Source organism: Vigna unguiculata, chromosome 6, assembly GCF_037176805.1.
Source record: "Vigna unguiculata cultivar grain cowpea cultivar isolate G323 ecotype 2 chromosome 6, ASM3717680v1, whole genome shotgun sequence".
In the NCBI taxonomy this organism is placed as follows: domain Eukaryota; kingdom Viridiplantae; phylum Streptophyta; class Magnoliopsida; order Fabales; family Fabaceae; genus Vigna; species Vigna unguiculata.
This window is the reverse complement of record NC_140797.1, coordinates 28,585,862-28,608,241: the sequence shown is the minus strand read 5'-3', so window position 1 is coordinate 28,608,241 and position 22,380 is coordinate 28,585,862. Positions and strand designations below refer to the sequence as shown.

Sequence of the window (22,380 nt, the reverse complement as noted above, 5' to 3'; positions counted from 1 at the left end):
TATGCAGTAAGGTGGTTGCTATCTTTGTGTTGAGATAAAAAAAACCGACACTATTTGCTTTCAATTCTTGGCCTCTACTATTTTTTCCTTACTAAATAAATGTATTCTTGTAATGGAATATTTAAAAATATTATTTTCTATTAGAGTCGTTTATCTTTAATATTTTAGAATCGCATAGCTTACACTAACATTCTATTTTAAATTATTTATTCAATTATCATCAGCTAGCCCACTCTATTTATACAAATATTTTATGTTTTACTCGTTTACATCAGTTGTTGGACGACGCTATATGACGTCAGAAGTAACGTCCCTTAAAACTAACCTGTATAATTTTCTCATGGGCTACCTTACCGACACTGGAAATATGATATATATATATATATATATATATATATATATATATATATATATATATATATATATATATATATATATATATATATATATATATAAATGAATGAATTAATGTCGTTTTTGTCTCTTAGACATCGAATTTTGAGTGATGTTATTCGCTTGATCTCTTGTTTTTAATTCTATTTTAAATGTCATTTTAAAATATTAGTGAAAGATTAATTATTATTTCTATTATATTTTTGTATATTTCCTCAATATATTTGTATTATATCTTTAACAATTGAGAAGTGAGGAAACGAAAATAAAGTGAGAAATAAAAAATGGAAAAATAAAAAATAAACCAAAGGTAAAAAAATATGGAAATTGAAAAGATATTTAAGTGTAATATTTAAAGTATGTTTTATTATGAATGAAGTAAATGTTAGTTACAATAAGGATATATGTATCAGGAACCAGATACACATAAGTCCATACTAAATGAAAGTTGAATGTGACATGCAGTAGGAAGGCTTACAAGTTTATCTAGATGAAAGTGGAGATTTGATCCTGCAACCCTAAGACAGTTACAAATATCTCTTATACCTTGTCCATTAGGAACAGCCATGGCTCTTTTGAATGCATCTGATGCTCCATTGCAGCAATCAGAAGATGGATTAGCTACATTATTTATCAAATACAATCCACAATAACTCAATAGCTTTTCATCCCCATTGCATGTTGCAGGAATTTGACCATAACTCAATCTTGTTACTGCCAAACCATACACCATAACAAACATCAAAACACCAACAACTTTTTTCTCTCCCATCTTCTCTTCAAATCTCTATGTCAATGCCACTTTTCTTTTCAATCTTATTCTGATTTCATTTACCATTTCTACCATACCATTGCTTATATATACACTTCTAGTATTTATTTCTAGAATAACTTTCAATCCCTGTGCAATCTTTTTCAATCTTTTCCATATAAAGTATTAAATATGAATATCAAATATAGATTATTGTATTATTTGGAGTTAAATGTGAATATCAATCATGATCAAAAGCATAATGTACCAAAATTTATTATCTTTTTGTTATTACTTCAAAAGTTATAGAACGTAGTAATAAATTTCAAATAGTTAAATATTTTCAATACCTTAATTCAAATACGAATTCAGTTAAATATTCATTAAAATATTCAATGAGACAATTATTTACTTAATTATTCTTTTATATTAATTTATCTTGTTATTTTCAATGCCTTAATCAAATATCATTACCCAATCATCTATTCAAATATTAAATGAAGCAACTATTAATTTAGTAAATTTTAAAATTCAATGTTGATTTAGTCAAACGTTTTTAGAAGGTATCACTTTAATTAAATTTTAATTAAAATATTAATTAAAATATATGTAACATATAATTTGTTTCCATACCAAACTTTTATTTAATACACAATAAAACTATTTTACGATTGTCTATGTATTAAGTTTCATAATTTAAAATATATTTTTTATTGGAAAAGTTTATTTAAATATATGCTAACATATCAATTCTAATTTAATCAAATATTTATTTTAAAATATTAATTTTCTTTATTATTTATTTAAATATTAATCTGATTAAATAACTATTGATTTAAATATTAATCTAATTAAATAATTATCTATTAATTATTTAAATACATGTTTGTTCCTCACAGTCCACAATCCATGTGCATCAAAAAATGAGTTCAACACTAGTTGAAAAACACTCCTAACACATGAAGTAAAATAACAATAATGAAGAATGAATTGTCTCATTTATTATGTTGTGTTGTATATCATCATTATCACTACTAAAGAGGTAGAAACTCCTATGTAGAAAGGTACAAGATAATTAAAAGTTAGTCGAAAGCACTCAAAATCTTCTTATTAACTAATAAACTAAACATGTATAAGAACATACACTCTAGTACACTAGTTTATAAATAAAAATATGGCTAGAAAAATTTAACTAAGTAAAGTTATTGATAAGCAACACACTATGCCAAACAGTTTAAGCAACAAGAATCTAAATGTTATTATCCTATATAGAAGTTTAGTAAACAAGATTTTACAAAGTTCACCTAGGATTGCAACTACGTTTTGTTGGAATTACAACCAACAATCAACATTCAAAAAATCAGTTCAATGTATAAATATTACTATTAGAAACTGACTTCAAGGACAAATATAAAGGTTTTCCTTTGGTGTCGACCTTCTTCCCCTTAATCATCTCCTCATTACACAGAAAGTAAAATCTAACATCGATATATTTTGTTCGACCATACTGTGCACATGATCCATGGCCAAACATTTAACACTTAACACTATTGTAGAAAATTATTGTAAAACTTAATTAAGGATCTTTAAGATTTATAATTCTCACACGATAAATCATAATAGAGCACTAACCTTGATCCATGAGAGATCCTGTGAATATGCGTTCTTCAATTTATAATCTTGTGTGCCCTTCAACCACCGTTTCCCAATCTATCTCTTTGCCTTTCTTTCTCTTCTCACACGTACTTGATGGGTTACAGTGAAAAGAACCTTATGGCCAGAGACAGAACCCCAATTCCTTTTATAAACCAACGTCCATCAAGTTGGTTTTTATTTTATCTTTATCTTTATTTTATTTTATTATCACTTCCCATAATAATAACCAATAAGTCTTTATATTTTATTAAATCACAATTGGGCCCATCATAATATTTCAAATGAGTCACTAATAGAATTAATTCGTCAATTAATTCTAACATTCTCCCACTTGACTCATATGATGTCATAACATTATGTGATTTAATACATAAACATAATGCGCAATAAAAGACCTTGCATAAATTGGTTCCATCATTATTCATAATTAAAGATACAGACATAATAAGAGTCATGGCGGTCACACATCATTTGATCGACATGATCCCTTCCATGTACTATTATATCATCCCTTTCTCCTTAATATGACCTTAAAAACGAGAAGTCCATAATGGGTTCAAACATAATGTCATTTTACAAAGCAATAACATAACATAATTTGTTTTCTTCATCATAATTTGCATGCATAAACATAAAGAAGAAAACACAGATTTCAGAAATTTATACATTAGGGAGCTCAGAGTGTCACATAAACATTCAAACCATTAACATTCAACATTTAACATTCACTAGTAGACATAATGCCCATATTCTTTACATGACCAGCATACAATTTGGGCGGTAACCCTTTTGTTAAAGGGTCAGCAATCATAAGATCTGTGCTAATATGTTCTATTGACACTTTACGTTTCTGAACTTCTTCTTTAACGGCAAAGTATTTCAACTCCATATGTTTAGCACCTTTAGAATACTTGTCGTTTTTAGAAAAGAAGACTGCTGCGGAATTATCACAATAAATTTTCAGCGGCTTGGAAATACTGTCGACTACTCCAAGTCCTGAAATAAAGTTCCGCAACCAATTAGCCTGAACTGTGGCCTCAAAGCATGCCACAAATTCAGCTTCCATGGTGGATGCAGCAATGACAGACTGCTTCGCACTTTTCCATGAAATCGCTCCTCCGGCTAAAAGATACACATAACCAAATGTAGACTTTCTTGTATCCACACAGCCGACAAAGTTTGAATCTGTATAACCTATCACCTCAAGGTGATCAGATTTTCTATAAGTAAGCACGTGATTCTTTGTTCCTTGTAGGTATCTTAAAACTTTCTTTGCAGCTTTCCAATGCTCCAGACCTGGATTACTTTGGTATCTACCAAGCATACCAACTGCAAAGCTAATATCTGGCCTCGTACAGGTTTGAGCATACATCAAACTCCCAACAACAGATGCATAAGGGATATTTTCCATCTGTTTCCGTTCCAAATCATTCTCTGGACATTGCATGAGACTAAACTTGTCTCCTTTCTGTATTGGAACAGGAGATGCTGAACATTTATCCATTCTGAATCTCTCTAAAACTTTATTAATATATGCATTCTGAGACAAACCTAACAATCCTTGTGATCTGTCACGGAATATTTCTATTCCTATCACATAGTATGCCTCACCCATATCTTTCATTTCAAAGTTATTAGAGAGAAACCTCTTAGTCTCACTTAATAGACCAAGATCATTCGTCGCAAGCAAGATATCATCAACATACAGAATCAGAAATATAAACTTACTCCCACTGACCTTCAGATATATACACCGATCAACGGTGTTTTCCTTAAACCCAAAGGACACAATAGTATCATTGAACTTAAGATACCATTGCCGAGAAGCTTGTTTAAGTCCATATATCGATCTCTTAAGTTTACACACCATGTGCTCCTTTCCTTCTTCAGCGAACCCCACCGATTGGTCCATATAGACATCCTCTTCTAAATTCCCATTCAGAAAAGCAGTTTTAACATCCATTTGATGCAATTCAAGATCATAATGTGCTACTAATGCCATGATAATTCTAAAAGAATCTTTCTTAGAAACAGGCGAAAATGTTTCCTTATAGTCAATGCCATCTTTCTGAGTAAAACCTTTGGCAACAAGACGGGCCTTGTAACGTTCAATATTGCCTTGAGAGTCACGCTTAGTCTTAAAGACCCATTTACACCCAACTCTCTTGCATCCTTCTGGCAATTCCACAAGGTCCCATACGTCATTATGTGCCATTGATTTAAGCTCATCTTTCATGGCATCTAACCATTTATCAGAATTATCACCATTAATGGCTTCTGAAAAAGAAATTGGATCATTATCAATACTTAAGTCATTTTCTGACTCTTGTAGATAAACCACATAATCATTCGAAATAGCAGACTTTCTATCTCTGTGAGATCTTCTTAATACTATTTCTTGTGGTTGTTCTACTATCGGTTCATTGTTAACCTCGGGATCATTAATTTGTTGTTCTTCTTGATTGTTGTGAGTTTCTACAACATGTGGAACAACAACTCTTGATAAAGAAGTACTAGTTATAGGAACTTGTACTCTAACTTCCTTAATCTCCACATTTCGTGAAGCTTCACTCCCACTGGTTTCGCCATTTTCAATGAACCGAGCATTTCCAATTTCAACGATTCTAGTACTATGGGTAGGACAATAAAACATATACCCCTTTGATTTTTCTGGATAACCAATGAAAAATCCACTGATTGTTCTTTCATCCAGTTTCTTTTCTTGCGGATTGTATATTCTTACTTCTGCCTGACAACCCCAAACATGCAGGTGTCTCAAACTGGGTTTCCTATTCGTCCATAACTCAAAAGGAGTCTTTTGAACAGCTTTACTAGGAACCCTGTTCAACAAATACATGGCAGTCTTTAAAGCATACATCCACAATGATACAGGTAAACATGAATTACTTAACATACTCCTAACCATATCCATTAAGGTTCGATTACGCCTTTCTGATACACCATTTTGTTGTGGTGTGCCTGACATTGTGTATTGAGCACAAATACCACGTTTCTCAAGGAACTTAGCAAACGGACCAGGGTGTTGTCCACTTTCATCATATCTTCCATAATATTCACCACCTCTATCAGACCTTACGATTTTCATCTTTCTGTCTAATTGCCTTTCCACTTCATTTATATAAACTTCCAAGGCATTTACTGACTGAGATTTCTCATGCAGTAAATAGACATGTCCATAACGCGAAAAATCATCAATAAAGGTGATGAAATACTTCTCTTTATTGAAAGAATTTACATCAAACGGACCACATATATCGGTGTGTATGATTTCAAGAAGCTGAGTGCTTCTCGTGGCTCCTTTCTTTGTGTGTTTAGTTTGTTTGCCTTTAATACAATCCACACACACATTCAGATCAGTAAAATCTAAATCCGGAAGGATTTCATTCTTTACTAATCTTTGCATTCTTTCTTTGGAAATATGTTCCAAACGTTTATGCCACAAGTAAGCAGATCGTTCATCCACTAAACTACGTTTAGTGCCAACATTGTGATGCACAGTCATAAGAGTTTCAGCATATAAATTATCCAAATTCAATTTATATAAACCATCATAAAGTGTACCAGATCCAATCATAAAAGTACGCTTAAACAAACTGAAACAACCATTCCCAAACTTAAAAGAATATCCAGCAATATCTAGCTTAGACAAAGAAATTAAATTCCTAGTGATACTAGGTATATAAAAAGTATCCATAAGGTCTAAGTGATATCCAGTGTCGAGGATTAGACGATAAGTCCCGACCGCTTCCACTGGAACTTTCTCTTTATTGCCCATGAAGACAAACTTCTCATTTGGGTTTATGGTTCGGGTTGTAAGAAATCCCTGCATCACATTAAAAACATGAGTCGTACATCCAGAATCAATCCACCACGTATTATGGGGAACTTCAGTTAAGTTTGATTCAAAACATACGTAAGCATTATGCTCACCTTTCTTTTCGAACCAAGCCTTACGCTTTATGCAGTCCTTCTGGAAATGTCCAGACTTCCCGCAGAAATGACATTTGTCATTTTTCTTCTGGATTTTGGTTGAGGACTCGTCAATCTTTAGTGGTCCTTTACCCTTTCCATGTTTCTTAGCAACTTTCTTTCCAACAGCTCCTTGATTCTTCACATACTGAATAGAGTGGCTTCCTAAGTTCTTCAGTCGGGTCTCCTCCTGAACTAGCATACTGTGCAATTCATGCACATTCCACTTGTCTTTCATGGTGTTGTAGTTCATCTGGAACGGACCATACTCAGACGGTAATGAGTTCAGAATGAACTGCACGAGAAAACCTTCATCCACTGTCATTCCTAAAGACTTAAGTCTTGCTGCGATATTTGTCATCTCGATCACATGCTCATGCATAGTACGCGAACCGTCAAACTTCATAGTGGTCAACGTACTCATCAGTGTCCCAGCGAGAGACTTATCAGCAGTTTGGGAGCGCTCTTCCACAAATTTCATAAATTCTTTTGCGTCATCAGTTTTGGGAAGAGCTGACTTTATATTACTTGCTATGCTCATTCTCATAAACATTAAGCTAAGTCTGTTTGATCTTACCCAGGCTTTGTAATGGGCTTTCTCTTCATTGCTACTAGCATCCGTGATAGCAGCCGGCTTTTCAACTAGAAGAGCTAGATCAAGATCCAACACACCTAAGTGAAATTGGACTTGCTCACTCCAGTCAGGGAAATTCAACCCATTAAAGACTGGAACAGACGAAGCAAGCGCGTGTAAAGATACCGGAACAGAGACTGCAATTAACACATGCCTAACATTAATGCTTTGAGTCATAAAACTAAACGTAAAAACAGATTCAGATATAAACAATCATTCTATGCATACTAATGTTCTCCTTTGGGAGATCCACTAATACACAAACATAAACATAATGATGCTAATCACATTATAACATTATTGATAATTAAAATATGCATCAACTAGAATCACCTACTACCTTTGGGTATATAAATAAAACTAGTGACGCATACAAAATTATCTACAATCATGTTCATTAATTATGAGAACAATTAATCAACCTTTGGGCGATCCTTAAATGCCTTATAATTAATGAATTTTAATTAACCCATAAATTTAATTATTCATAATTTAGCATCCATACTATGGATAATTAAAATATAAAAAAACATTAATAATTTGAAATCATATAAACTTTAAAATTTTGGCCACTTTGGTGACTAACAAAATTTATCATACTTGATTTCAAATAAACAAATAAATAAACATTTAATTGCTATAAACTTTATATAGCATCTTCATTAATTTTAATTTAACAATAACAAACATAAATATTATTGCAAATTAAAATAAAATTATTAATTATTTATATAATAAAATAATTAATATTAATTTTATTAGTGACATCAACTAATAAAAGCATTACACTTTAATTTTAATAAATAAATTAGCGGAATGTAACTTCACATGGTGGTGCACGTTCACACAATAATAGCATACGTTCACGGTACTGGTTTTATGCCATTCACACATTATGCCATATTACTTGCACAGGTAATGGTTCTAAACTTTCGTTCACACGTTCATTCACACTTTCATTCACACAGGGTAGTGGTTTTAACGGCACACTTTCATTCACACGTTCATTATTCCAAATTGAAATAATAATAATAATAATAACACTTTTGCACATAACAGTATTATTATATCTTCATTCAATTGCCAATTAAAAACAAAACACCATTACAGTAAATTACAGCAAAGCACGCGCACGCATAAATTCTGATTAATGGCAACAGTGGATGCAACATTTTAATGGCAGCAGCGAAAAACGGTAAAACTCCTAAATTATATAATTAGGGTTCATCAAAATAAATTGCAAAGCATAAATCTTAAAATCCCTAAATTCTTGATTAGGGTTTATCTTATTAGACATTAATACATAATTGGAAAATCATAAATCTTATAACCTTGCTCTGATACCACATGTAAAACTTAATTAAGGATCTTTAAGATTTATAATTCTCACACGATAAATCATAATAGAGCACTAACCTTGATCCATGAGAGATCCTGTGAATATGCGTTCTTCAATTTATAATCTTGTGTGCCCTTCAACCACCGTTTCCCAATCTATCTCTTTGCCTTTCTTTCTCTTCTCACACGTACTTGATGGGTTACAGTGAAAAGAACCTTATGGCCAGAGACAGAACCCCAATTCCTTTTATAAACCAACGTCCATCAAGTTGGTTTTTATTTTATCTTTATCTTTATTTTATTTTATTATCACTTCCCATAATAATAACCAATAAGTCTTTATATTTTATTAAATCACAATTGGGCCCATCATAATATTTCAAATGAGTCACTAATAGAATTAATTCGTCAATTAATTCTAACAATTATGTCTTTCCTTAAGTAAATACCATATCACTCATTATACCCGTCAACAATATACTCTCCCTTTCCACCTTCACCAAGGCTATATGCGCCCACTTTTGTTGGCAACAAAACCACTCTTAGTGGAGAGTAACTTTCGAATTAACCTAAGATTAGGAGTGTCAAAAAAATCCGTACGCATAGGTATCACCGGATAAAATCCACGACAAATAAGAAATGAATATTATAAATAGATACATGCATGTTAACGGGACAGGTACAAGTATCATAGTATCCATATCCGTGAATATTTGTCCCTGTTATACTCTAATTTAAATTAAAAATAAATTAAAAAAAATATGATTAAAATACCAACACATTGATTTTGAATGAGTTAGTTTTCATCAATTGGTTTTAAAAAATTATTTATTTCTTTGTAAATTGTCATTCAACATTATTTAAATAGATTGTTTGAACTTTATTTAAAATTTGTGAATGTTATGTATTATATTTTATTTGAATTTATGGTTAAAATATGTTGTTGAATATTTTTTTTTTTGCAAATATATGCAGGTACAAATATGAGGACGGGTACGAGGCAAGTATTTATCCAATAGGTAGGGTACATGGGAGTTACTACCCGTACCCTATTCGTCCTATAGAAACTCCTACCTAAGATCAACCAATAGTGAAAGAAAGAAGAAATGCAAAAGATTCCATATTCATCTGCAGTTGGTAGCTTGATGTATGTCATGGTGTGTACAAGGTCAGACATTGCTCATGTTGGTGGTGGTGTGAGTCGTTTCCTTGCTAATCCTGGAAAAGAGCATTGGCAAACTATGAAATGGATACTTATGTATCTCAAAGGTACTTCTAGAGTTTGTTTATGCTTTGGAAGTGGTAAACCTTTGTTGAATGGTTACACAGATGCAGACATGGTTGGTGATGTGGATTCTAGAAAATCTACATTCTGACTATATGATGACTTTTGCAGGGGAGTAGTGTCATGGCAATCCACACTACAAAAATGTGTTGCTCTATCTTATACAGAGGAAGAATATATTGTTGTTATAGAAGCTACTAAGGAGCTCTTGTGGATGTAGAAATTCCTACAAGAGTTAAGATTATCACAAGAAAAATATGTTTTATATTGTGATAGTCAAAGTGCAATCTATCTCAACAAGAGCTCAACTTTTCTTCAAGGTCAAAGCATATTGAAGTCTGATATCATTGGGTAGAGATGCATTAAAGGTGAAACAATTATCATTGGAAAAAAGCCATACTAATGAGAATGGGTTATATATTATGACAAAGACCTTACTTGTCAGAAAATATGTTATATGCAAGAAAAAAACTAGTTTGGTTGATTATGGCTCAATTAATTGGTGAAGGGGAGATTTGTCCGGTGGGTCACCAATTTATTAGGCCCACACTGATGTAATGAAGAAAAATAAAAGGAGGTATTTTTTATGGTCCATTATGCAGTTTAAATATGTAACTCTTGCATCAAGTTTCTGATGAGAAAAAAAAAATAGAGTGAGAAATAGAGAGACAAAAGTTATGAGTGTCTCTGGTGAGAAAAGAAGAAGTCATCAAAGAGAGTGAAGAGGAAGAAAAGAGCAATGTTGTGTACCCATTAATTTTTATTAGTGGAAGAAATTTTAGTAGACTAGGTCCCGTGGGTTTTCCCTCCATATTGAGGTTTTTCCACGTTAAACGTTTTGGTGTTTGTTGGTTCCTCCCTTATCTATTTTATGCATTTTATTATTTTGCATATTACTTATTTAGGGAAGATTTTATCTGGGTTTTGCTTTCGTGCTTGGTTATTTGTTATTTTTGAGATCTGCCCAACAACATTATGATAAGTGTTGGTAATTGCATGTAGCATTACTAGTTGCATTTCTTGAAGGGTTTTGCAAGAGTGTGTATCCAGGGTGTAGGAAGTACATAGGCGTGGATCTTCTATTGTTCTAACTCTTGATGTTATAGTGGAATTTCTAGTGTGGATAGCCAGAAACTTGGAGTCTGTTATGCTCTTTTTTCTTTATCTTTTACATTTTGCTAAGTATAAAGGTTAAACAATATGCATTCTTAAACTCATCTTATCATTTGATTAAGGATTTCATTTAAAACTAGTTTTAAAGTGAAAAGAACAACAAAAGATTTGCAAAACCAATTCATCCCTCTTGGTTGTGAAATATTGGTGGATCAAATCTAATAAACAAAATGACTATTAGTGGAGAGTAACTTTCAAATTAACCTAAGATCAACCAACAATGAAAGCATAACCAGTAATGGGTTATATAATGTTCATGTTTATCCCAAAGTCTAAGATTGAGAAACCTACTACTATTAATCACGCTTGAAGATAATTCTAGTGTCTCGCTCTAGGTATTTCAGGATCCTTTTCACTACACTCATACAAGGAACATGAGTCATCTATTCATTATCCTAAATAGTCTAATAAGTATTGAGCTCAGAAAGACATATAGATGATATCAAAGGCATGCTCACAATTTTATCATGTTCCATTCCAAAAACATATCAACACTTTTTAGATGTACTTCCATTGACATACTTCTTGATATCCACCCTAAAATCATCTCTATTGTGCTTATATCTTTCTTCTCAAATTCATCATCAAGTAGTGTCTCCAATTAGTTAAGCTTATCCCCGTCTTATGATGCTATCAACATGCCATCTACATACATCAATAAATAAACGAATTCATTGTTCTCTACCTTCTTATGATAGGCACATGGATGATAAGGACTTCTTGTTATATCAGATGATCAAAACTATACTGATAAGATGATACAACTATGCCAAGAATAAGATGACACAACCTTGTCAAGAATAACATGACTTGTAATATAGTCTATTACGTGTAAAATCACCAAATCATTTTTATAATAACAAATACTCTAACTTATACATTCTTTGAATATTTAACGCATGTTCATGGAGTTGAAGTTAGTTCTATCAAGTTTGCATTTGTATTGATCATACATTTCAACATATCGATCAAACAACTCAAGTTTTATACTGCCAAGACGACTTAAATTTTGAACTTATGAGATGATTCATCTGTAGTTCTTATTAGACCATTATGAGACCTCATTTGATGCATTTTATTGTCAACACAGGATAGTTAATGCTTTGACCTTTGGATTGAAAATCAAATCAGAACCTTCCTTTTTTTTAACATCTACCACAAATTACGTGTTAATTGAATGAAAAACAATATTATTAAATATTTAAAGTATCTATAATTATATTTAGAAAAGTTAATTTTATTTTATAAAATTATTTAAATGAATAAATTACAAAAATATATATTAATAAAAAAAATAATAAAAATACAATATAATTACTTCTTCAACTTTTTTGTAAACAATATAAAAATTTGGGGTACTAATGATTGTTGTAAGCGTAATTTTAAAAGCCATACATTATTAATGTATTATCGTAAATTAAGAAGAAAAAAAAAATAAGATAATCGAAGGCATAATGGTAATCTTCTTCAAATCAGTTGAGATGATCGCACATGAAAAGATATACAAAAATAATAGAATCTCCTTATTCCTTCTTTTTCCTCTCTCTCAAATTTTGATAAGTGAACACGTAATCCATCTTCCAATCATGTCTCTCTAATCTCTATCAAGAGTAAATAAACAAAACATTAGAGTTATTCAATAGGATTGATCCTACCATTTTTTATCTTGAAAAAAATAAAGAATATGAATAAAAATCTAAAAGAATTCATAGGAGAAGACAAGAAATTTAGTAATCTTTATAACTTTAACATTTTGTTATTAAAATATTTTAGTATTATTTCTTAGGTTTAATCACTCGAAATGTTCACAATTTTTTTAAAAAAATCTCAATTTGGTCCTCAATTTGTAATTCTTTCCAATTGGGTCTATGTTTGAAAATTTGTTCAAATTTAGTCCTTTCTGTTAGGGCATTATTAACGACGTTAATTTTTTATTTTATTTTTTTATTAAAAAGCAACTAACACGTGTCAATTAGGGTTTTGTCTCATGTCAACTTGTAGTTTTTTTTATTTTTTTATTTTTTTTGAATTAAAACAAAACTTTCACGTGTCAATTATTTATGTAAACAATCTCGATTTGATCCCTGTCTTTATTATTTTGTCTTAATTTAGTTCTAATTTAGTCATAATTTTTTTGTAAACTAGAATAATTTCATCCTTTTCAAATTGAGACTAAATTTAACTTGTGTATAAATATTATAATGATTTTTTTATCGTAATAGATATTTTTAACCAAATTAAGTTTATTTAAATTTAAAATTTTCATTGAATTTTATTTAAAAAATTTGTTTTAATAATTTCTAAACAACTTTATAAATTCAAATGTAAAATTTTAAAATAGTTTTATAACAATTACAAAATTTAAATGTAAAATTTAAATGTTTGTAATTGTTATAAAATTGTTGGAAATTGTACTCTGAATTTATAAAATTGTCTAGAAATTATTAAAACAAAATTTTAAATAATGTTCAATGCAAAATTTAAATTTAAATAAATTTAATTTAATTAAAAATATCTATTATAATAAAAATATAAAAATATAATTATAATATTTATATAAAAGTTAAACTTGATCTCAATTTGGAAATGATGAAATTATTCTAGTTTAAAAAGAAATTAGGACTAAATTGAAAAAAAATAACAAATACAATTAGGGATGGCAACGGGGCGGGGCGGGCACGGGTTTCACTATCCCATACCCATCCCCGTGAAAAAAATTCATCCCCATCCCCATACCCAAACCCAACGGGTATTAAACTTTTGACCCATCCCCATACCCACCGGGTAACGAGTATAATCTCGTATCCATACCCATACCCATTTTCTTACTACTTCAATATTAATTTTAATTAATTTTTATAAAATAATAAAAATATTATGATAAAGGAAACATAATATTATCAAATATTCAATATTAGAATGATGATTATTTCTTCAATATCAAATACATTAAAATAAATTATAGTTGTTTACATTTTATATTATAATACTAAATAAAATTTCATGAGAACTAAAACAATTATTAAATTTGCAAATATTAATGAAACATAATTGATAAAATTTAAAAATATTTTTTTAAAAATATGAAAGAAAAACAAATATTCAAATTAAAATATATTTTAAATGTTTGTTTACTTCAATTTTTTAAATTTTAATAAATCTTTTTTTTATACACTAATAAAAGTTATAATACATCATTTGATAAAAATGATACAAAGAACACAATTGATATTTTAAATGTTTGTTTACTTCAATCTTTTAAATTCTAATAAATCTCTTTTTTATACACTAATAAAAGTTATAATACATCAGTTGATCAAAATGATACAAAGAACAAATAATAATCATAATAAAAGTTTAAAATATATTATAATTGTTTACATTTTAGATTATAATACCAAATAAAATTTTATGAGAACCAACACATTTATTAAATTTAAAAACATTAATGAAACCTAGTTGATAATATTTAAAAATATTTTTTTTAAAATATAAACGAAAAACAAATATTCAAATTAAAATATATTTTAAATTTTTGTTTACTTCAATCTTTTAAATTCTAATGAATCTTTTTTTATACACTAATAAAAGTTATAATACATCATTTGATCAAAATGATACAAAGAATAAATAATAATCATAATAAAAGTTTAAAATAAATTATAATTTTTTACATTTTAGATTATAATACCAAATAAAATTTCACGAGAACCAACACATTTATTAAATTTGCAAACATTAATGAAACCTAGTTGATAAAATTTAAAAAGATATTTAAAAAAATATAAAAGGAAAACAAATATTCAAATTAAAATATATTTTAAATGTTTGTTTACTTCAATCTTTTAAATTCTAATGAATCTGTTTTTTATACACTAATAAAAGTTATAATACATTACTTAATAAAAATAATACAAAGAACCAATAATAATCATAATTATAAAATTTTAACCTAGATCTTGTATCTTTTGAACTTCAATTATGTTGGATGGTGATAAAAAAATATTAATGACAATTACATTAAATTTTTATATTGTAGTAAATAAAAGTTATTTATACAATTATAGTGACAAAATTACAGTATGATTGATAATGAGTTAAAAAATAAAAAATAATTAAATAAAATATATCGAAATAGTATTCTACATAATGAAAATAAACAAGAAATAAAAATATTAAAAAATTAACAAATGTTTACAAACAATTTGAGAGACTATTGAAAGAAATCGCACAAAGGAAAACAAATGTATAATTAAGGGTATGATAAGTTGAAAAATATCTTAGAGATCTAAGAAAACTTTTCAAATATCAACATATATACTCAGTAGTGAGAAATAACAAAAAATGTTTTAGTGAAATAAAAAAGTTATTCAAATGAAACAAAAACTAATAATAAGAATAATAATTAAATGATTATTTTATATTACCTAGTAAACGAAATGTTTGTGCTATTAAATACTTAAATTGAGAGTATTAAACATTTTCATGTGAAAGAAAAATATACATTAAATAAAAATATTAAAAAATAATAGAAATATTTAAATGTGAGACATAAAAATTTTTAATTAACATCCATATTTTTAACATAATTACATAAAGATTATGATAAGATGAAAAATATAATTGAAATGCGAATGAGTTTCATGACAAACCAAATAATTAGAATAAATAAAAAATAATGTATATATATATATATGGTTATTTAATTAATTAGGAATATTTAAATAATTTAAACGGGGACGGGTAATATGGCGGGGATGTGTACATCCCCATACCCAATTAAAAAAGTCGGGGATTCCCCATACCTATACCCATACCCAGTCAATGCGGGGATTCCCCGTCAAAACAGGGACGGGTTCAGGCAATACCCATGGGGACGGATTTATTTGCCATCTCTAAATACAATGACCAAATCTAGATTTTTCACATAAACAACAATTGACCAGTGGTAGAACCATAATTTGACTGACACGTGACAATTTTTTTTTTTTAAAAATGTTACAATACCCTTTTGGTCCTAATTTTATGTCAAATTAGTCATAATTTTGTGTTCAAATAGGTCCTAATTTTCGTCAATTTTGTTCAATTTGGTCTTTTATGCTAACACCATTTAAATCATTAATGATAATGAACAATGACTATCATGTGTCACTTTGTGGTTTTTCTTTATTTTTTTAATATATTTTTTTTATTTTTTTAACTTTTTTAAATGTTCACTTGTCAACCCAACAACATGTCACGTGTCAAAGTCAATGTTTTATATTCAATTTAGTCCATATATTTGTTATTTCTGTTCAATTTAGTCCCAATTTTATTTAATATTGAGCAATTTTGTCCCTCTCGAAATTACGACAAAATTTAATTTTTATATAAAAGTTATAATGATGTGAATTTTAATATATTTAATAAAATTATTTAATAAAAAATGTGAATTTTAATTAAAAATTAAATTTGGTCTTAATTTGGATAGTGACAAAATTGGTTCATGTTGAAACAAATTGAGATTAAATTGAACCAAAATAACAAATATATGGACCAAATTGAATACAAAACATTTACTCTAACACGTGGCGCGTTGTCAGGTTGACACATGGACATTGAAAAAAAAAAAACTACGAAGTGGCACGTCGTTGTCACTGTTCATGGCTTTTAATGATTTAAATGGTGTTAGAAAAAAATGACCAAATTGAATAAAATTGATGAAAATTGAGACATGTTGATAACAAAAACGAAATTAGGACTCTATTTTAATCTAAAAAAAATTTAAAAATTAGAAAAACCACAAGTTGACATGTGGTAAAACCCTTATTTGACACATGTCAGTTGATTTTTTAAGAAAAAAAGTAAAAAAAATTAAAAACTTAAAAAAAATCATGAGTTGACACGTGGTACAAAAATTAACGTCGTCAATGATATCCTACCAGAAAAGACTAAATTGAAATAAATTTTCAAAAATAGAACATGATTGAGACAATTTATAATTTGAGGACCCAATTAAGCTTTTTAACGAAAAGAACGTATGATTAAACCTATTCTCTAGAAGTTGACCATGCTCTTGGACCATTTTGTAAATTTTTCAATTAATCCATATATATTACCTCTTCTATATTGAAATATCTATTTTGCTTATTTTATTTTGAAATATTGTTGAAAAAATTGAAAAAAAAATATAAATATTGAAAATTTAAATTTAAATATAAAAAATTAAAGAGCAAAATAGAACTAAAAAATTACAAAAAGGTAACTTTTATAAATACAATAAATTAAAAAAGTTAAATAAAATTCTTTAAAATAAATATATATATATATATATATATATAATATACTAGCATAAACACATACATTTTTTTTAAACATACATGATATTATATTAATAAGTGATGATATTGTAATGTTATTAAGTTAAAAATAAAGTAAAATATATAAAATAAAGTAAAATATATAAAAAAGGATGATAAAATAACTGTTGATAAATAAAGAAAAAGAGAAAAAACAGATATTAACAATTTTATAAAAAACTTATAAAAATAAGGAACAATTTTAAAAAATGTAACAAATAATTAAATTTTTTAAAAAGTAAAATTGGAATTTTAAAATACGAACACAAAATAGAATATCTCTTTTTTATATATTGTTATATATATATATATATATATATATATATATATTTTTTTTTTTTTTTTTATTTATTTAAAAAAATTAGAAAATATGTTATTTTACTTTTTATTAAGTAACTTAACTAATAAGACAAAATAAATTCAATTGAAATGTCTGAAATGGGAAAAATATCCCCACCAACGGTTTATTTTGCTTTGTTTTCCGGTGAAATTGAAGAGCGCTCTCTCGGAGAAACTCAAGAAAACCACCATTTCCATCTCCGTCGCCGCCATGGAAGGAGGTGGAGGAACATTGTCGGAGATTCACCAATCCGCGAAGAAACTTCTACTTAGATCTCGTGACGGTCTTGAACGTCTCGAACGCCTCGAGTACTCAGCCACCGCAGGCACCGGCGCCGACACGGAGCTTTCGTTCGCTGTGAAGAAGGACATCACTCAGATCCAATCCCTCTGCGTGGAGATGGAGCGCCTCTGGCGATCCATAACCGCAAAACCTCAACGCGATCTCTGGAAAAGGTGAACGATTTCGATTCCTATCTCAGTTGAATCAATTCTTTTCATGATGATTGTGCATTTTTGATGAAATTGCTTCGATGATTTGTGTATTGTTTCGCGCGGTGGTTATTGTAGTTCGGAATTGCATATTTGATTGTGGAAGAATGCTGACAATTTCATATCTGTTTCTGATGATATTGCTACTGTGATTTTTGCGCATATTATTGGAGTTCAGAATTGCGCCTCTTGAATTGTGGAAGAATTATGCCAATTTTTTGTTTGGAATTAATCGAAAGAGTAACTAAAATTCAATGCGAAATGTTGTTATTTGGGATGAAATGGAAAAGTGATAGGGATTAGGTGGTTGGTGATTCGAAATGTAGGAGTGATGTTGTGATGGTTCTGTGTGTTTGATTTCTGTTTGTTATTGCAATTTGTTATATATGTTGATGTAAATGTAAATTCTCGAATCTGCACTCAAAGCTAGACGTTGCAAACGTCGTTGGCCGATAAAAAGATCGAAGTACCAACTGCTTAGGTCACCCGAGACAGGCCTACGGGACATTACGAAATAAAAAGCTCCGAGGCAGTTGGTCAAGACCAGAAAGCTACAGGTATACCTGGAGCAACAAAGCACTCACGCGGGGTTGGAGCAAGGGCAGCTCATCACGGAAGTTCTCAGCTTAATATTCATAGAGCTCCTCCCCCATAGATCTTAGCTTAGGAAAAAAAAAAGTTGAATAGTTGTAATTCGAAAAAAATGAAGGTGGGGCTGGGCAGTAGGACCGGGATCTCATAGAGGAGGCATTTTTCTCACGGGCTCCCATGGATTTAGGTGTTTTTTTTTTTCGTATGCAAGACTAGATAAATGGGAAAAGAAAGGTGGAGATTGACCTGCTTTGTGTCAGATGTGGAATGAAGCCTGAATCTACGATCATGTTTTAAAGGGCTGCCCCATCAATGCATGCTTTTATTAATTCTGTATCGGCTGTCTCAGAATCAAGTAAAAAGTTTCATTTATTCGTGATTTACAAGGATGAGTACAGTTTTCGGAAGAGAAATAATTAGTCTGTAAATTTATTCAGACATATGCTACTAATTAGGACTTGTCAATCTGCTGATGTTAGAGATAACAAGAACTTGAGTGAAGTATCTGCAATGTTTCTTAGCTTTTACCTCAATTTCTCCATTCTGTTCCAACAGTGCTCAATGGGCAATAACATCTACATAAATTTGTTTTTATCATTGCTGCAATTTCTAAGCACCGCACTCCTTTCCTCAAAGTAAATGAGACAGACATGATATATAATATTTGCTTGTTTTGACCTCTCCCTATCCGTGATAATTAAACTATCTCCTACTTTAAACCACTCTATTTTTACATACCCTATAATTGTTGAAATCTCAATATTTTGGACTATAACTTATTTCACAGTTATTATCCTTGACCTTTGCCAGAGTGATGCTCTTTGGTTCTGGTTAAGATCTATAGTAGCTTCAGAATTTTGGAGTCCCTAACAAAACATTAATGGCAGGTTCTCTTTTTGTCTCAGTTATCTGGGCTAGTTATTTTGTGCAAAATGATTACACACATAACTAAATGCTAATTGTCATATCATAATACAAAAACCAAATAATCTGTCTTCTGCTTATATTTATGCTATAATGGGTTCTGCTGCTGGAATTGCAGTATTCTAGTTGAGCATTTTTATTAAAGTTATTATGTTTCTTATTCAGAAAAGTGGAACAAATAGCTGAGGAGGCTGAATCACTAAGAGCAAGTTTAGATAAATATAACTTACGGCATCAGAAACGGATGAGAGAAGCTAATGAGAGAGCAGAACTGTTGGAACGAGCTGTATGTTGTTTCCATCATGCTCTAGTTTAATGACTTATTTTTATCTTCATTATTTGGTGATAACAACTTCATTTGAAATTGCTAGAATGGGGATTCTGCTCATGTTCTGAGAATTTTTGATGAGGAGGCACAAGCAGTACATTCAGTTCGCGCTTCTGCCCGGGAACTAGAAAATGCAAACGCAATTGGGGAAGCCATCCTTTCTTCAATACATGGTCAAAGAGAACGCTTGAAGGTAATTTCATTTCATTTCTTCTGTGACAACATTTATATTCCACAATTTAGGTTTAGCTTGAATAATGTCTTTGTGATTATTGGTGAAAAATTAGATATTATGTTTGTTTTTAGGCTTTAATTGTAGTTTCTCTACCAAACAAATTTAGATTGTAATTGCGTAAATTGCTGCAGTCCAGCAGCAGCGGTCATTAGTTATGTTAGTTTTAATTACGTAAAATATCTGCTTCCTGTCTCTATTTATTGTTCTTTACGTGGTGTTTCTGTTTCCGATGTTCACCTCTTAAAAATGTCCACCAAGTCATTAGTTACGTTAAATATAATTATGCTTTTTGTCTCTTTGTCGTTAATGCTACTTTATGTGATTCAGATGTTAAACATAGCACTTCCTTGTCCCCTTTTTCCTTTAAATTTGAACCATTATTTCTACCTCTCTGGAAGAATCCATTTTGTGTTCTTGTGATTTTTTTTTAGTTTTTGTGCTTCACTCATTGAAAATTGGAGTCAAGTTAGTTTGTTTGATGCTTTTTATTGTTCCTCTATTCGCTTGTTGAAAAAACTATAGCTTTTATTCTTTTCATGTTGTTTTCTATATTAACCTTCATCAACATCCAGTTGTCTTATAGTTATAATTTTTTAGACTAATTAGTGGAGCATTATTAATCCATTATGATATACCTTTTCATTCGGAGATATATCTGTGACGCAGAGTGCACATAGAAAAGCATTGGACATTCTGAATACAGTTGGGATATCTAACTCTGTTTTGAGGCTAATTGAGAGACGAAACCGTGTCGACCAATGGATCAAATATGCAGGAATGCTATTGACTCTCATTTTCCTGTTCGCATTTGTTTTCTGGAGACATTGATCATCATTCTCAGTCAGATGTTGAAAATCTGAAACTTCACGAAGTATATTTGGCAGAAATAAGCGAAACTTCAACAGCTTGTGCGTCATGTGGCTGTATAATTCATGTAACTGCTTACACCATACTCATTTCACAAAATATATTTTAGCCTACTCTAGATCTCTGCACTATTTGTTTCCATTTTCCATCTTAGATTTCAATTCCCAAGAGATGCTTGATAAAACAGATTTTGAATTTACATGGTCAGAAAAAACAATTGTATACTATATACTATGTGCTTTAGTCCCTCAATATTTTTTCTTTTGTTGAGAAAATAGTATATGGTTACTTCAAAGTTGAGAACAATAATTGACATAACGATAATCATCGGTACTTTTCAGATAAATGAACATGGAACTTTCCTCTTTCTTTATCATACAGTTGTATCATGAATTTGTAATTCAACTTCAACAATTGCATTACGTATCGGAAATAGTGAATTTTGTTGCCTAGTTAACGTCCCCAAAATCATTGAGAGCTTGTCCAATTAATTATCCACCGAAAAACAGAATAAGACGACGGAGATGTTTTTGCGTTCCTTTTACTTTTAATAAACACTACTTAAATTTTTGTCAATTAAAAATGTTTTTATACATGAGCAAGTTAACTTGTCTTCAGTGCTAAAAAGTTTAAATTCTAGTTTTAATTTTTAGGAATGGTACTTTTCCTTGTTCATTCCATTCTTCACGCATGATAGCACGTGTAGCTGGAAATTGATGGAAGAGCTTCTACCTTTTTTAAGTTTTCATATTTCTATATAAAAGGTTTATTATTTTCAAATCAGTAATAATTTGACGCTTAAGATAGTAATTGATTGGCAAAAGGACTGCAACAATTTAAGAAATGTCATGCCGAAAAAGGTTCAAACTCATTCCAATCAAACAACCAAATTGGAGTTGCTTGTATATATTAATCAGTTTATAATATAAATTTATAAGCATGTTTTAAAACAGCAAAATAAATGAGAATAACGATAAAAACCATTATTGATTAATACGTAGCAATCTGTCAAAATATTTTTTTCATTAGATTGTCATAAAAACAGT

General features: G+C 29.8%; 3 protein-coding genes across 3 annotated transcripts; 1 reads left to right on the top strand and 2 right to left on the bottom strand.

Moving 5' to 3' along the window:
- Positions 1 to 802: 802 nt before the first annotated feature.
- LOC146885727 (uncharacterized) lies at positions 803 to 1,165 on the bottom strand. The gene has a single exon (XM_085675064.1). The coding sequence runs from the start codon at positions 1,163 to 1,165 to the stop codon at positions 803 to 805; it is 363 nt and encodes a 120-aa protein (XP_085531190.1).
- Positions 1,166 to 6,517: 5,352 nt separating this feature from the next.
- Positions 6,518 to 7,845, bottom strand: LOC146885726 (uncharacterized). The gene is made up of 2 exons (XM_085674296.1): positions 6,752 to 7,845; positions 6,518 to 6,644 (listed from the first exon to the last, which is right to left on the bottom strand). Exons 1-2 carry the CDS (start codon positions 7,599 to 7,601, stop codon positions 6,610 to 6,612), a joined length of 885 nt encoding a protein of 294 aa, XP_085530422.1. The 5' UTR covers positions 7,602 to 7,845; the 3' UTR covers positions 6,518 to 6,609.
- A 10,156-nt stretch (positions 7,846 to 18,001) lies between these two features.
- LOC114186852 (membrin-11-like) lies at positions 18,002 to 21,561 on the top strand. Its single transcript, XM_028074896.2, has 4 exons — positions 18,002 to 18,353; positions 20,070 to 20,190; positions 20,276 to 20,425; positions 21,134 to 21,561. Exons 1-4 carry the CDS (start codon positions 18,109 to 18,111, stop codon positions 21,293 to 21,295), a joined length of 678 nt encoding a protein of 225 aa, XP_027930697.2. The 5' UTR covers positions 18,002 to 18,108; the 3' UTR covers positions 21,296 to 21,561.
- Positions 21,562 to 22,380: the final 819 nt, after the last annotated feature.